Source organism: Scyliorhinus torazame, chromosome 24 (assembly GCF_047496885.1).
Source record: "Scyliorhinus torazame isolate Kashiwa2021f chromosome 24, sScyTor2.1, whole genome shotgun sequence".
Taxonomy (NCBI): domain Eukaryota; kingdom Metazoa; phylum Chordata; class Chondrichthyes; order Carcharhiniformes; family Scyliorhinidae; genus Scyliorhinus; species Scyliorhinus torazame.
This window is the reverse complement of record NC_092730.1, coordinates 21,798,303-21,814,187: the sequence shown is the minus strand read 5'-3', so window position 1 is coordinate 21,814,187 and position 15,885 is coordinate 21,798,303. Positions and strand designations below refer to the sequence as shown.

Here is a 15,885-nt window from a genome sequence, read left to right as displayed (position 1 = left end):
CTGTCTCTCTCTATCTCTGTCTCTCTCTATCTCGGTCTCTCTCTCTTCGGTCTCTTTCTCAGTGTCTCTCTGTCTCTGTCTCCCTGTCTATCTATCTCTGCCTCTCACTATCTGTCTCTCTCTATCTCTCTCTGTGTCTCTCTCTCTCTCGTCTCTGTCTCTCTGTCTCTTTTTATCTCTGCCTCTCTCTGTGTCTCTATCTCTCTGTCTCTATTTATCTCTGCCTCTCTCTGTGTCTCTCTCTATCTCTCTGTCTCTATCTGTCTCTATCTCTCTGCCTCTCACTATCACTGCCTCTCACTATCTCTGCCTCTCTGTGTCTCTCTCTCTGTGTCTCTCTCTGTCTCTCTCAACTCTGTCTCTCTCTCTCTGTCTCTCTCTCTGTGTCTCTCTGTCTCTCTCTCTCTCTCTCTCTCTCTCTGTCTCTCTCTCTCTCTCTCTCCTGTCTCTCAGTCTCTCAGTCCTCTCTGTCTCTCTGTCTCTCCCTCTCTCTCTCTCAGTCTGTCTCTGTCTCTCTCGCTCTCTGTCCTCTCTGTCTCTGTCTCTCTCTCTCTCTCTCAGTCTGTCTCTCTCTCTCTCTCTCTCTCAGAGAGTTGCAGTGGGGTGTTTCCCCAACTTTCCCCTTGCCTTTTTCGGAGACCGCGTCCGCTCTCTGCAGGACGGAAAGCGAGGTCACACAATCGCTACATGCCAAAGAGGCCATTTGGCCCATCGAGTCTGCACCGACCTTTCGTAGGAGCACCCTGCCCAGAACCTCACCTCCCCTCCCCTCCCCTGCCCTCCCCCCTGCCCTCCCCCTGCCCTATCCCCGTAACTCCATAACCTAACCTGCACATCTTTGGACACTAAGGGACAATTTAGCACGGCCAATCCACCCTAACCTGCACATCTTTGACACTAAGGGACAATTTAGCACGGCCAATCCACCCAACCTGCACATCTTTGGACACTAAGGGACAATTTAGCACGGCCAATCCACCTAACCTGCACATCTTTGGACACTAAGGGACAATTTAGCACGGCAATCCACCCAACCTGCACATCTTTGGACACTAAGGGACAATTTAGCACGGCCAATCCACCTAACCTGCACATCTTTGGACACTAAGGGACAATTTAGCACGGCCAATCCACCCAACCTGCACATCTTTGGACACTAAGGGACAATTTAGCACGGCCAATCCACCCACCTGCACATCTTTGGACACTAAGGGACAATTTAGCACGGCCAATCCACCTAACCTGTACATCTTTGGACACTAAGGGACAATTTAGCACGGCCAATCCACCTAACCTGCACATCTTTGGACACTAAGGGGCAATTTAGCACGGCCAATCCACCCAACCTGCACATCTTTGGACACTAAGGGGCAATTTAGACACCAAGGGTGGGGAGAGTGGGGGTGGGGTGGGCAGGGGGCCCTCTGGATTCCATTGTTAAGATCCCAGAAGCCAGTGAGGTAGCTTTGAAGTGCGGTCGCTGAGTAGGAGACGTGGCGGCCATTTTGCACACTCTGCAATATCCCATGAGCCACCATGGGTTAATGGCTCGGACCATGTTTGAGGCCCGGCAGCGGCAGGAGAAGTGGTGGACCCGGGAGAACGTCTCCCCCACCCTCGCCTTGCCCCCCCCCCCCCCACCCTCACCTTGCCCCCCCCCCTGCGCGCTCACCGCCCGCTCCCTCTCACCGGATGCCTATCTTGCAGTCCATTATACAGGGCGAGCTGAGTCCCATCAGGAGATCCTCCATCTGAATGAACTGCTCGCTGTCCTTGTCGACCACCCCGTAGTACGCGGGCACGTAGGGTCTCAGGACATCGCCCATCAGCTGCTGGAGACAACGGCTCTCGTTCACACTGAATTTCTTCAAGATGTGTCCCGCCTCACTGAACCGGAAATTACCTGCGGGGGTGGGGGGGGGGGGGGACAAAAATTCGGAAATGGGCCATCCGGAGTAAAACGGGGTTCGAGAGTCGAGTCGACGCGAATGGGGGATCATGTAACCCTACCTCCCCCTCACCCCACCCCACCCTCACCGCAGTGCAGTATCGCAGCGCCTACCCCATCCGCCGGGCATCCCCGAAACATTTCCGCAGCCGGCGGAGCCGGGGGCGCGTGCTTTCCGAGGTGCGCGCGCCCGGCCGTATTGTAGGGAAAGCACAGCAGGATCCCGCACAGGCGATCACCACCCACATCATCTGGGGGGTTTCTTTTTTCTCCCGTTGACTGAGGGTTAAATCCCCCCCCCCCCCCCCCCCAGACACTGCGCGATATTCCATACGTCATAAATGGGTGACCCACTTATCGTCAAACTGTGCTCCCCTCCTGGTTTTCGACCCCCTCCCCCTCACGAGGGGGGAGGGGAAACATCCTCTCCGCCTCCGCCCGGTCAAACCCGCCCCCTCGGAATCGGATCCGTTTCGACAAGGTGCCCTCTCGTTCTTCTAAACTCCCAACGGGTACAGGCCCCGGCCTACTCAACATTTCCCCATCGGACAAACCCCCTTCCTCCCGGGAAGCGGCCCAGTGAACCGTCTCTGAACTGCGGCCCCCCCCCCGAGGCAAGACTATCCCCTCCTTAAATCAGGAGCCGAAACCGGACACTGTGCCCCCGGTGCGGCCTCACCCACCCCCTGTACAGTTGCAGCAAGTCTTCCTGACCTTTACCCTCCAATCCCCTCCCCTCCTCGCAATAAAGGCCCACATTCCATGTATCACCGTGCTAACATTTTTGATTGATGATCAAGGGAGCCACATCTCCCTGCTCCGCAACTTTCTGCTGTCTCTCTCCATTCAAACAATATTCCGCAAGGTGTGCGCTGAGCCGAATTTGTGCTTCTCTCCCCCCCCCCCCCCAGGCCCCACACCTCCAGAAAGACTTCCCACAAGACGATCGTGAACAACTCACTGGCAGGTCGAAGGGTCTCGTTTCCCACCTGGGGCCCTCCTCCTCGCTGGCGCCCAGCCCCTGACTGGGTCGGAGGGCTTGAGGGGTTCGGAGGCGCAGGCCAGGAACTGAGCCTGTAGCCCCGGGCCCGCAGGCCCAGGCTGTCGGAGGGGCCGGAGTTTGGTGGGGACGCTCGGCCGAGATCTCAGCTGCTCTGTCGGGATAGAATGCACGCATCCACTATTGGAGGAAGGGCGGGGGGGGGGGGGGGGGGTCGTGGCCAATATTGATCCATCAATCAATCCCGGATTGACCCCCCCCCCTCACCCCCCCCCAACAATAACGTATCCTACAGTCTCTCAAAAAAGCACATGTCGACACACACACGCACACGCCAAATACCTACATGCAACACGCAACACAACACTTGCATGCATGATGTACACCACATATTAACATGTACATACAACACGAGTGTTCACATCACACACACACACAACCGATAACACGTACATACAATGTGTAACATTCACACCTCCCACACCTGGCACTGACATGTACAATACGTACAGAAAATGTGCACACACAACACCCACATATGACACATGCGCAACAATGCCTATGACATGACACCTGCACATACAGCACACATGTATAACATGGACATGAAACACACACACATGACACCCACACATATACCACATACAGAAAATATGCACACAACACGCACACATGCAACAATGCACACATATATAACATGTACATACAACACCCATATATAGGACACACGAAGACAACAACCACACATGATAAATTCTATGATTCTATACCCACACACATACAACATGCACACAATGCCCACACAAGACACCCACACATACAACATACACATACAACATTGTCATAAAACATAGAACGATATAGCGCAGTACAGGCCCTTCGGCCCACGATGTTGCACCGAAACAAAAGCCATCTAACCTACACTATGCCATTATCATCCATATGTTTATCCAATAAATTTTTAAATGCCCTCAATGTTGGCGAATTCACTACTGTTGCAGGTAGGGCATTCCACGGCCTCACTACTCTTTGCGTAAAGAACCTACCTCTGACCTCTGTCCTATATCTATTACCCCTCAGTTTAAAGCTATGTCCCCTCGTGCCAGCCATTTCCATCCGCGGGAGAAGGCTCTCACTGTCCACCCTATCTAACCCCCTGATCATTTTGTATGCCTCTATTAAGTCTCCTCTTAACCTTCTTCTCTCCAACGAAAACAACCTCAAGTCCATCAGCCTTTCCTCATAAGATTTTCCCTTCATACCAGGCAACATCCTGGTAAATCTCCTCTGCACCCGCTCCAAAGCCTCCACGTCCTTCCTATAATGCGGTGACCAGAACTGTACGCAATACTCCAAATGTGGCCATACCAGAGTTCTGTACAGCTGCAACATGACCTCCTGACTCCGGAACTCAATCCCTCTACCAATAAAGGCCAACACTCCATAGGCCTTCTTCACAACCCTATCAACCTGGGTGGCAACTTTCAGGGATCTATGTACATGGACACCTAGATCCCTCTGCTCATCCACACTTCCAAGAACTTTACCATTAGCCAAATATTCCGCATTCCTGTTATTCCTTCCAAAGTGAATCACCTCACACTTCTCTACATTAAACTCCATTTGCCATCTCTCAGCCCAGCTCTGCAGCTTATCTATATCCCTCTGTAACCTGCTACATCCTTCCACACTGTCGACAACACCACCGACTTTAGTATCGTCTGCAAATTTACTCACCCACCCTTCTGCGCCTTCCTCTAGGTCATTGATAAAAATGACAAACAGCAACGGCCCCAGAACAGATCCTTGTGGTACTCCACTTGTAACTGAACTCCATTCTGAACATTTCCCATCAACCACCACCCTCTGTCTTCTTTCAGCTAGCCAATTTCTGATCCACATCTCTAAATCACCCTCAATCCCCAGCCTCCGTATTTTCTGCAATAGCCTACCGTGGGGAACCTTATCAAACGCTTTGCTGAAATCCATATACACCACATCAACTGCTCTACCCTCGTCTACCTGTTCAGTCACCTTCTCAAAGAACTCGATAAGGTTTGTGAGGCATGACCTCCCCTTCACAAAGCCATGCTGACTATCCCTGATCATATTATTCCTATCTAGATGATTATAAATCTTGTCTCTTATAATGCCCTCCAAGACTTTACCCACAACAGACGTGAGGCTCACCGGTCTATAGTTGCCGGGGTTGTCTCTGCTCCCCTTTTTGAACAAAGGGACCACATTTGCTATCCTCCAGTCCTCTGGCACTATTCCTGTAGCCAATGATGACATAAAAATGAAAGCCAAAGGTCCAGTAATCTCTTCCCTGGCCTCCCAGAGAATCCTAGGATAAATCCCATCAGGCCCCGGGGACTTATCTATTTTCAGCCTGTCCAGAATTGCCAACACCTCTTCCCTACGTACCTCAATGCCATCTATTCTAATAGCCTGGGTCTCAGCATTCTCCTCCACAACATTATCTTTTTCCTGAGTGAATACTGACGAAAAATATTCATTTAGTATCTCGCCTATCTCTTCAGACTCCACACACAACTTCCCATCCCTGTCCTTGACTGGTCCTACTCTTTCCCTAGTCATTCGCTTATTCCTGACATACCTATAGAAAGCTTTTGGGTTTTCCTTGATCCTACCTGCCAAATACTTCTCATGTTCCCTCCTTGCTCGTCTTAGCTCTCTCTTTAGATCCTTCCCCGCTACCTTGTAACTATCCATCGCCCCAACTGAAACTTCACACCTCATCTTCACATAGGCCTCCTTCTTCCTCTTAACAAGAGAGAGAGAGAGTACCTTTAAGACATGTATGTTTAAGCAATGTACCTTTAAGAAAATAGTGATGTCAGAGAGTGGGTGGAGCTGGGCTATAGGTCAGCCATTTTGCAGGTTTTTAGTTTCAGTTTAAAAAGCAGCTTGTGTGTGTCTGTGTGTTTCCAGAGAGCTGCAAGTTTGGAGGAAAAGAGCTTGGGCAGTGTCTGTGTTTTGCAGTGAGCTGGATCTCTGCCATAAAAGACTACGCATCATTTGGGTGATTTAAACTTATAATAGTGAAGCCTTTAACCTGATGTGATTTTGTTTAAAGGTGTTAAGTCTCTTCGAAGTTTGAAGGAACATACAAAGAACAAAGAAAAGTACAGCACAGGAACAGGCCCTTCGGCCCTCCAAGCCCGTGCCGACCATGCTGCCCGTCTAAACTAAAATCTTCTGCACTTCCGGGGTCCGTATCCCTCTATTCCCATCCTATTCATATATTTGTCAAGATGCCCCTTAAATGTCCCTATCGTCCCTGCTTCCACCACCTCCTCCGGTAGTGGAGTTCCAGGCACCCACTACCCTCTGCGTAAAAAACTTGCCTCGTACATCTACTCTAAACCTTGCCCCTCTCACCTTAAACCTATGCCCCCTAGTAATTGACCCCTCTACCCCGGGGAAAAGCCTCTGACTATCCACTCTGTCTATGCCCCTCATAATTTTGTATACCTCTATCAGGTCGCCCCTCAACCTCCGTCGTTCCAGTGAGAACAAACCGAGTTTATTCAACTGCTCCTCATCGCTAATACCCTCCATACCAGGCAACATTTTGGTAAATCTCTTTTGCACCCTCTCTAAAGCCTCCACATCCTTCTGGTAGTGTGGCGACCAGAATTGAACACTATACTCCAAGTGTGGCCTAACTAAGGTTCAGGGCAGCACGGTAGCCTTGTGGATAGCACAATTGTTTCACAGCTCCAGGGTCCCAGGTTCGATTCCGACCTGGGTCATTGTCTGTGCGGAGTCTGCACATCCTCCCCGTGTGTGCGTGGGTTTCCTCCGGGTGCTCCGGTTTCCTCCCACAGTCCAAAGATGTGCAGGTTAGGTGGATTGGCCATGACAAATTGCCCTTAGTGCTGTGTGGGGTTACTGGGTTATGGGGATAGGGTGGAGGTGTTGACCTTGGGTAGGGTGCTCTTTCCAAGAGCCGGTGCAGACTCGATGGGCCGAATGGCCTCCTTCTGCACTGTAAATTCTATGATATCTATACAGCTGCAACATGACTTGCCAATTCTTATACTCAATGCCCCGGCCAATGAAGGCAAGCATGCCGTATGCCTTCTTGACTACCTTCTCCACCTGTGTTGCCCTTTTCAGTGACCTGTGGACCTGTACACCTAGATCTCTCTGACTTTCAATACTCTTGAGGGTTCTACCATTCACTGTATATTCCCTACTTGCATTAGACCTTCCAAAATGCATTACCTCACATTTGTCCGGATTAAACTCCATCTGCCATCTCTCCGCCCAAGTCTCCAAACAATCTAAATCCTGCTGTATCCTCTGGCAGTCCTCATCGCTATCCGCAATTCCACCAACCTTTGTGTCGTCTGCAAACTTACTAATCAGACCAGTTACATTTTCCTACAAATCATTTTAAGGAAGTATTTACTGTTGCAATATTTTGAGTTATCTTTGAAGTAAGGGGTGTTAAGAGATCCAATGTTTATTTAAGATGTTAAGTTGAGTTCATGGAATAAACAGTGTTTTGTGTTTAAAAACCCATGTGTCCATAATTGTAATCCCACACCTAGGGAACAAGCCGTGTGCTCGGAAAAGCAACAAACCCACTAAAGGGGGAGGTTGGTTGAACTCCATGATACATTTTGGGGCTTTGAAAACGCCTCTCCCAGAACAACATGCACACACAATGCCCACTCATGACTCCCACTCAGACACCCACACATACATACAACATGCACATGCAATGCCCACACATGACGCCCACACATACGACACACACAACAGGCACCACATGACACACACACACACACCACACGTACAACATGTAGCCCCCACGATGCGGGACCAGCAGTCTTCGCCCCCCACCCCCCCACCCACCCACCATCGATCTCACCTTCATGCCCTGCGAGTTGGACCCATGAGTTTGACCTGCGGTAGGTCCAGTGCACCACGGTGAAGAAGGTCTTCCACGATTTAGTCTGTGTGTGGGAGAGGAAAGAGACCACAAGTCACATTGAATCTCACCTAACCCGCTCTGAGCGCTGACAGGTCAGGGGATGGGGGGGGGGGTGGCATTGGGGGAGACCGTGGGGGCGCTGACTGCCAAGAGTGATATGAAGGTGCCTCCTTGTAGGAGGGGTAGATGTGGTGAGCGGTGGAGACCACATTGCTGTGTGCGTGCGGGTCGGTCTGGAGTCACCTGTACGCCAGACCGGGGTAAGGACGGCAGATTTCCCCCTTTCCCCTAAAGGGGACGTTCGTGAACCGGATGCTTTTTTTTTTAGGACAATCGTCGTCACGGTCGCCGTTACTCGAGACCGAGCTTTATAATGCCAGATTTTATTCATTGAATTTAAATTGCACCAGGGTGGGGATTCGAACCCGCGTCCCGGTCCCCGGAACACTAACCCGGGGGTCTGAGGATTATCAGCCCCGGTGATATTTACGATTGTGCCACCGCTTGGGGGTGGGGGGGAAAGAGGGTTCGGGAGAGGGAACTGCCGGTGGGAAGAGGGCGGGGTGGGGGGGTCGATGTCGCCTTAAAATGGGAGCTAGGCCGTTGAGGGGTGACGGAAGGAAGCGGTTTGCCACACGTACGGATGTGAGGTTGGACGCGGGTGACCAATGGCGGGAGCGTGCGGGGAGTGGGGGGGGCGGGGGGGGGAATGTTGGACGGGAAGCCATTGGCAGACGCGGCCAGGAATATATTCAGCCACAGTCTGACACCTCAATAGGCGTACCTTTGTAAGGAAGAGCACATCAGCAACCATGGAGTCATCGAGTTTTACAGCACAGGAAAAGGCCCTTCGGCCCATCGTCTCTGCCCCGGCCGTCAAGCACCGATCCATTCTAATCCCATCCTCCAGCACTTACTCCGCAGCCTTGTACTCTGCGGCGTTTCGAATGCTCATCTAAACACTTCTTAATTGTTGTTAGAGTTCCCGCCTCCACCCCCCGTTCAGGCAGCGGGTTCCAGACTCCCTCCCCCCTCTGGGTGAAAAGGTTTTTCCTCACATCCCCTCCAAACCTCCTGCCCCTCACCTTAAATCTACACCCCCTGGTCATTAGGCCCTCCACCAAGGGGGAAATGGTCCTTCCTATCCACCCTATCTGTGTCGTTCATTTTTGAAACAATAAATTTAGAGTGCCCAATTATTTCTCCCAATTATCATCGAATTTACAGTGCAGAAGGAGGCCATTCGGCCCATCGAGTCCACACCGGCTCTTGGAAAGAGCACCCTACCCAACCCCACACCCTCACCCTATCCCCATAACCCAGTAACCCCACCCAACACTAAGGGCAATTTTGGACACTAAGGGCAATTTATCGTGGCCAATCCACCTACCCTGCACATCTTTGGACTGTGGGAGGAAACCGGAGCACCCGGAGGAAACCCACGCAGACACGGGGAGGATTTGCAGACTCCGCACGGACAGTGACCCCCCCAGCCGGGAATCGAACCTGGGACCCTGGAGCTGTGAAGCAATTGTGCTAACCACAATGCTACCGTGCTGCCCAATTAAGGGGCAATTTAGCGTGGCCCCTGCACATCTTTTGGGTTTTGGGGGCGAGACCCACGCAGACACCGGGGGAGAATGTGCGAACTCCACGCGGACAGTGACCCAGGGCCGGGATCGAACCCGGGACCCTCGGCACCGTGAGACAGCAGTGCTGGCCACCGTGCCATCCTCTCTACTACCTCGATCAGGTCCCCCTTCGGCCTTCTCCGCTCCGAGGAAAGCAGCCCCGGCCTAACCAGCCTCTCTTCATCGCTGCAACGCTCCAGCTCCAGGCGACATCCTGGGTGAATTTCCCCCGCACCCTCTCCAGGGGCAACCACATCCTTCCTATAATGTGGCGACGAGAACTGCACACAGTACTCTAGCTGCGGCCTAATCGGCGTTTTATACCGCTCCGTCATAACCTCCCTGCTCTGATAATCTACGTCTCACCTAATCAAGGCAAGGATCCCATCGGCCTTCGTTTTTGTAAAATATTCTCCATCTTTTTCAGAATTTAGACCCCACCAACGAGCAGTAAACGGTAACAAATACAAAGTCAATCCCCTTATCAACAACAACGATCCCATCCTCCCACCACGCCCCCAAACAACGGCCCACCTGACAATATAAGCATCAAATAAAACAAACCCTCCCACGGTGGGACAAAGGGGAGAAAAAAAAAGGAATCAGGAATCGCCTATTGACCTATAGAGCCCCCCCCCCCCCCCACCCCCAACATTCAATCCCCGAAAGAGTATCGTAAATAACACCCATGAATTGTAAACCCCCCCCCCCCCTCTCCCCGACTCCTCCCCTCCACTTCCTCTTACAAAACTCCTCCCCCCAGCCTCTGTTCCTTCCCCCCCAACTTTTCACCCCGGCTGGACTCGTCAGCGATGTGTTAGGCAGGTAGGTTCGATGTGGACTGCACTCGATGCGGGGAAGCTAGAAACAGACGTCTAACGCTGGAGAGGATCCAACAATGTTTTATTCAACGACAGAACTGATATACATATTCAGCCGTGGGTCGACACTATACTGAACTGACTGGAGACCTTGTCGTAGCCGGACCAGACTTACTAGCTCGTGGACTCTGACTGTCTCAGTTGCTGGGTCCCGAGAGAGCGGGAAACCTAGTGCCCTCTGACTTTATAGTGGTAGTGTCCTGTCTGGTGATTGGCTGCACTGTGCTGTGTGCTTACTGGTCATCCTGTGTGTCACTCACTGCCTGTCTGCATCTCATTATATACATGAGTGGATATTATGACAATCGGAACCTGTTCTGCCAGGCTCCGATGTCCGCAGCCCCCCCCCCCCCGCCCCCGTTCACTGGCCGACTTAAACCGGCCAGCGTGGAGGCCCCCGCCCGGGCCTCTTTTCCCCCTTGCCCGGTCCCAGGAAAACCAAGAAATCCCCTTTAGCACACAACCCCCGCATGCACACCCAAGCCCCAAAGAACCATCATCGCAAGTGAAAGTCCCACCTCTTCCCTTGTCCAAATATATGCAGCGTCTGCTCATTTAGTACCTACACCGGCACGCAGTGAGAAAATCCAGCTACGTGAGGCTACATCGGTACATTTCTCAATTCTGCCACAGTCCTTCTGCCTTCGCAAACTCCTCCGCTGCTCCCACCGTCCCGGAATAAAAAGTCCTTGGATTTGTAGGTCACCCTCAGCTTCGCTGGGTATATAATGCCGCACCGCACCTTGCTGAGGTACAGTGCCCTCTTCACCCGGTTTGAAGGCAGCCCGCCTCCTCGCCAGCTCCACCGTAAAGTCCTGGTATACACGTATACCAGCTCCAGCCCACTGCACCCCCCCGCTTCTGCTTGGCCCAGCTCAGGGCCTTCTCCTTCACCCTGTACCGACGGAAGCACAGAGTCACTGCCCTTGGCGGCTCACTCGCCTTTGGTACAGGCCTCCGCGACCGATGAGCCCGATCCAGTTCATATCGGGAGGGATCACCCCCCCACCCCATAGCTTCGCCAGCATCGCGGCAAAATACTCCGTCGGCCTCGGGCCTTCCACCCCTTCGGGCAGCCCCACATTCCTCAGATTCTGTCGCCTGGATCTGTTTTCCAGGTCGCTCAGTACCACCGCCGCCCTCACCGGGGCCATCGCCTCCTCCACCAGCACTCTCAATACCGCCCCCCATCTCCTCCCTCACCGCCTCCATGTGTTTTGTGAACTGCCTTTCGAGTTCCGCGGCCGTCACCGTAGTCCTCTCTTCAGCCGGGGGCAACGCGGCCTCCCCCGGTGCCCCAGCCTCCACTTTCCGTGCCGTCCCCGCGGTGACCTTTCCACTCCCCGCCGGTCTATCAGCCGCCTTTTTTCATGGCCGTTTTTTTTAACGTATTTTCGACATTTCCCTTCACTGTGCCTTCTCCCTGCTTTTGCCGCCTCTGTTGCCCCTGGGAGCGGGCGTTTAAACCCCGAAAATGTCGTTCCCGAACGGGAGCCCTCTAATGTGCAGCTGCCTCCCGCCCGCCGTCCCCTCAAATGCCTTCTTAAACCATATACAACAGCCCTTTCAGACAATGACTATTTCAGCAACCAATTGGAGAGATTCCACTGCACCTCACAAGGATGGGGGGGGGGGTGATCACTCCACGGAGGGTAGAAGTCGTGACATTTCACCTTGAGGGTGGAGTGCCCGCCCAGGGCGGCACACACTCGGGGGGCCCGCCCACTCTCGAGGGGGCCCGCACACACTGGAGGGGGCCCGCCCACACTCGGGGGCCCCGCCCACACTCAGGGCCCCGCCCACACTCGATGGGTGCCCACACTCGAGGGGGCCCGCCCACACTCGAGGGGTGCCCACACTCGAGGGGGCCCGCTCACACTCGAGGGGACCACCCACGCTCCAGGGGGCCCGCACACACTCGAGGGCGCCTGCACACACTCGGGGGGGCCCGCACACGCTCGGGGGGACCACCCCGCTCGACGGGGCCCGCACACACTCGAGGGGGACCACCCACGCTCGAGGGGGCCCGCACACACTCGGGGGGGCCCGCACACGCTCGGGGGGACCACCCACGCTCGAGGGGGGCCCGCACACACTCGAGGGGGCCCGCTCACACTCGAGGGGGCCCGCCCACACTCGGGGGGGCCGCACACACTCGGGGGGGCCCGCCCACGCTCGAGGGGGCCCGCCACACACTCGAGGGGGCCCGCACACACTCGAGGGGGCCCGCTCACACTCGAGGGGGCCCGCCCACTCTCGGGGGGGCCGCACACACTCGGGGGGCCCGCCCACTCTCGAGGGGGCCCGCCCATACTCGGGGGCCCGCCCACTCTCGGGGGGGCCGCCCACACTCGGGGGGGGCCGCACACACTCGGGGGGCCGCACACACTCGGGGGCCCGCCCACGCTCGAGGGGGGCCCGCCCACTCTCGGGGGGGCCGCACACACTCGGGGGGCCCGCCCACGCTCGAGGGGGCCCGCCCTCACTCGAGAGGTGCCCAACACTCGAGGGGGCCCGCCCACACTCGAGGGGTGCCCACACTCGAGGGGGCCCGCCCACACTCGGGGGGGGCCGCACACACTCGAGGGGTGCCAGCCCACACTCGGGGGGGCCGCACACACTCGAGGGGTGCCCGCCCACACTCGAGGGGGGCCCGCTCACACTCGGGGGGGCCCGCTCACACTCGAGGGGGCCTGCCCACACTCGGGGGGGCCGCACACACTCGAGGGGTGCCCGCCCACACTCGGGGGCCGCCCACACTCGGCGGGGGGGGGCCCGCTCACACTCGAGGGGGCCCGGCCACACTCGGGGGGGGGGGGGGCCCGCTCACACTCGAGGGGGCCTGCCCCCGCCCACACTCGAGAGGGCTCGCCCACACTCGGGGGGGCCCGTCCACGCTCGAGGGGGCCTGCCCACACTCGAGGGGGCCCGCCCACACTCGGGGGCCCGCCCACACTCGGGGGGGCCCGTCCACACTCGGGGGGGCCCGTCCACACTCGGGGGCCCGCCCACACTCGGGGGCCCGCCCACACTCGGGGGGGCCCGCCCACGCTCGAGGGGGCCCACCCACACTCGAGGGCATGTTACAGGCAGACGCAGAGGAATTGAAATAAAACGGGCTCACTCAACGTGGAGGGACTTGAGGGTCTGGGTTCGATCCCCTCGGAGCAGGAGAATATTGAATTGCGACGTTCACAATCACGTTGGGGGGGGGGTGGAATAAATGAGGAGAAAGTGTTTCCTGGTTGGAAAGGAGGCTAACGCGAGGGGACACAGATGGAGGTGAATCGAGAAAGATGCAGAGGGAGGGGAGATGAGATGCGGTTTAAACACGGCGAATTATTGTTCTCTGATCCAATAGGAACTCTCCAAAAGGGGGAGACAGAACTATTTGTCGTTGCAAGATTCGATGACTCTGGGAGCAGCACATGGTAAAATGTGAGCTTGGGTCTGATCCAGGCAGCCTACAGGCAAAACCATTTTACTGGCAAATTCTGCAACTTTGTTTCTGGTGCTGATTTACATTGAAAGAGGGGCCTGAACGAGCGACAGAAACGCCATCATCTTCTCATTATTTCAAAAAGTAAAATTTACGGAGCACGAGAGAGAGAGAGATCAGGGCAAAGGGAACAAGGTTTTAATGGGTCCAGTGTAGAGGGAGCTTTACTCTGTGTCGAACCCCGTGCTGTACCTGTCCTGGGAGTGTTTGATGGGGACAGTGTAGAGGGAGCTTTACTCTGTATCTAACCCCGTGCTGTACCTGTCCTGGGAGTGTTTGATGGGGACAGTGTAGTGGGAGCTTTACTCTGTATCTCACCCCGTGCTGTACCTGTCCTGGGAGTGTTTGATGAGGTCAGTGTAGAGGGAGCTTTACTCTGTATCTAACCCCGTGCTGTACCTGTCCTGGGAGTGTTTGATGAGGTCAGTGTAGAGGGAGCTTTACTCTGTATCTAACCCCGTGCTGTATCTGTCCTGGGAGTGTTTGATGAGGTCAGTGTAGAGGGAGCTTTACTCTGTATCTAACCCCGTGCTGTACCTGTCCTGGGAGTGTTTGATGGGGACAGTGTAGAGGGAGCTTTACTCTGTATCTAACCCCGTGCTGTACCTGTCCTGGGAGGTGTTTGATGGGGACAGTGTAGAGGGAGCTTTACTCTGTATCTAACCCTGTGCTGTATCTGTCCTGGGAGTGTTTGATAGGCACAGTGTAGAGGGAGCTTCGCTCTGTATCTAACCCGCTGCTGTACCTGCCCTGGGAGTGTTTGATGGGGACAGTGTAGAGGGAGCTTTACTCGGTATCTAACCCAGTGCTGTACCTGTCCTGGGAGTGTTTGATGGGGACAGTGTAGAGGGATCTTTACTCTGTATCTGACCCCGTGCTGTACCTGTCCTGGGAGTGTTTGATGGGGGACAGTGTAGAGGGAGCTTTACTCTGTATCTCACCCCGTGCTGTACCTGTCCTGGGAGTGTTTGATGGGGACAGTGCAGAGGGAGCTTTACTCTGTATCTAACCTCGTGCTGTATCTGTCCTGGGAGTGTTTGATAGGCACAGTGTAGAGGGAGCTTCGCTCTGTATCTAACCCCCTGCTGTACCTGTCCTGAGTGTTTGATGGGGACAGTGTAGAGGGAGCTTCACTCTGTATCTAACCCCGTGCTGTACCTGCCCTGGGAGTGTTTGATGGGGACAGTGTAGAGGGAGCTTTACTCTGTATCTAACCCAGTGCTGTACCTGTCCTGGAAGTGTTTGATGGGGACAGTGTAGAGGGAGGTTTACTCTGTATCTAACCCTGTGCTGTACCTGTCCTGGGTGTGTTTGATGGGGACAGTGTAGAGGGAGCTTTACTCTGTATCCAACCCCGTGCTGTACCTGTCCTGGGAGTGTTTGATGGGGACAGTGTAGAGGGAGCTTTACTCTGTATCTAACCCCGTGCTGTACCTGTCCTGGGAGTGTTTGATGGGGACAGTGTAGAGGGAGCTTTACTCTGTATCTAACCCCGTGCTGTACCTGTCCTGGGAGTGTTTGATGGGGACAGTGTAGAGGGAGCTTTACTCTGTATCTAACCCCGTGCTGTACCTGTCCTGGGAGTGTTTGATGGGGACAGTGTAGAGGGAGCTTTACTCTGTATCTAACCCCGGGCTGTACTGTCCTGGGAGTGTTTGATGGGGACAGTATAGAGGGAGCTTTACTCTGTATCTAACCCCGTGCTGTCCCTGTCAACAAAGAACAAAGAACAAAGAAATGTACAGCACAGGAACAGGCCCTTCGGCCCTCCAAGCCCGTGCCGACCATGCTGCCCGACTAAACTACAATCTCCTACACTTCCTGGTCCGTATCCCTCTATTCCCATCCTATTCATATATTTGTCAAGATGCCCCTTAAATGTCCCTATCGTCCCTGCTTCACTACCTCCTCCGGTAGCGAGTTCCAGGCACCCACTACCCTCTGCGTAAAAAACTTG

General features: G+C 54.7%; 1 protein-coding gene across 1 annotated transcript in view; it reads right to left on the bottom strand.

Annotated features, from left to right (window-relative positions):
• Positions 1 to 15,885, bottom strand: part of LOC140399958 (inositol-trisphosphate 3-kinase B-like) — a 79,190-nt gene that overhangs the window by 19,425 nt on the left and 43,880 nt on the right. Inside the window, exons 2-3 of the mRNA XM_072489451.1 lie at positions 7,855 to 7,939; positions 1,690 to 1,903 (exon numbers count right to left, since the gene is read on the bottom strand). Of these exons, the coding sequence (XP_072345552.1) occupies positions 1,690 to 1,903; positions 7,855 to 7,939 (299 nt within the window). The remainder of the gene's footprint in view (positions 1 to 1,689; positions 1,904 to 7,854; positions 7,940 to 15,885) is intronic.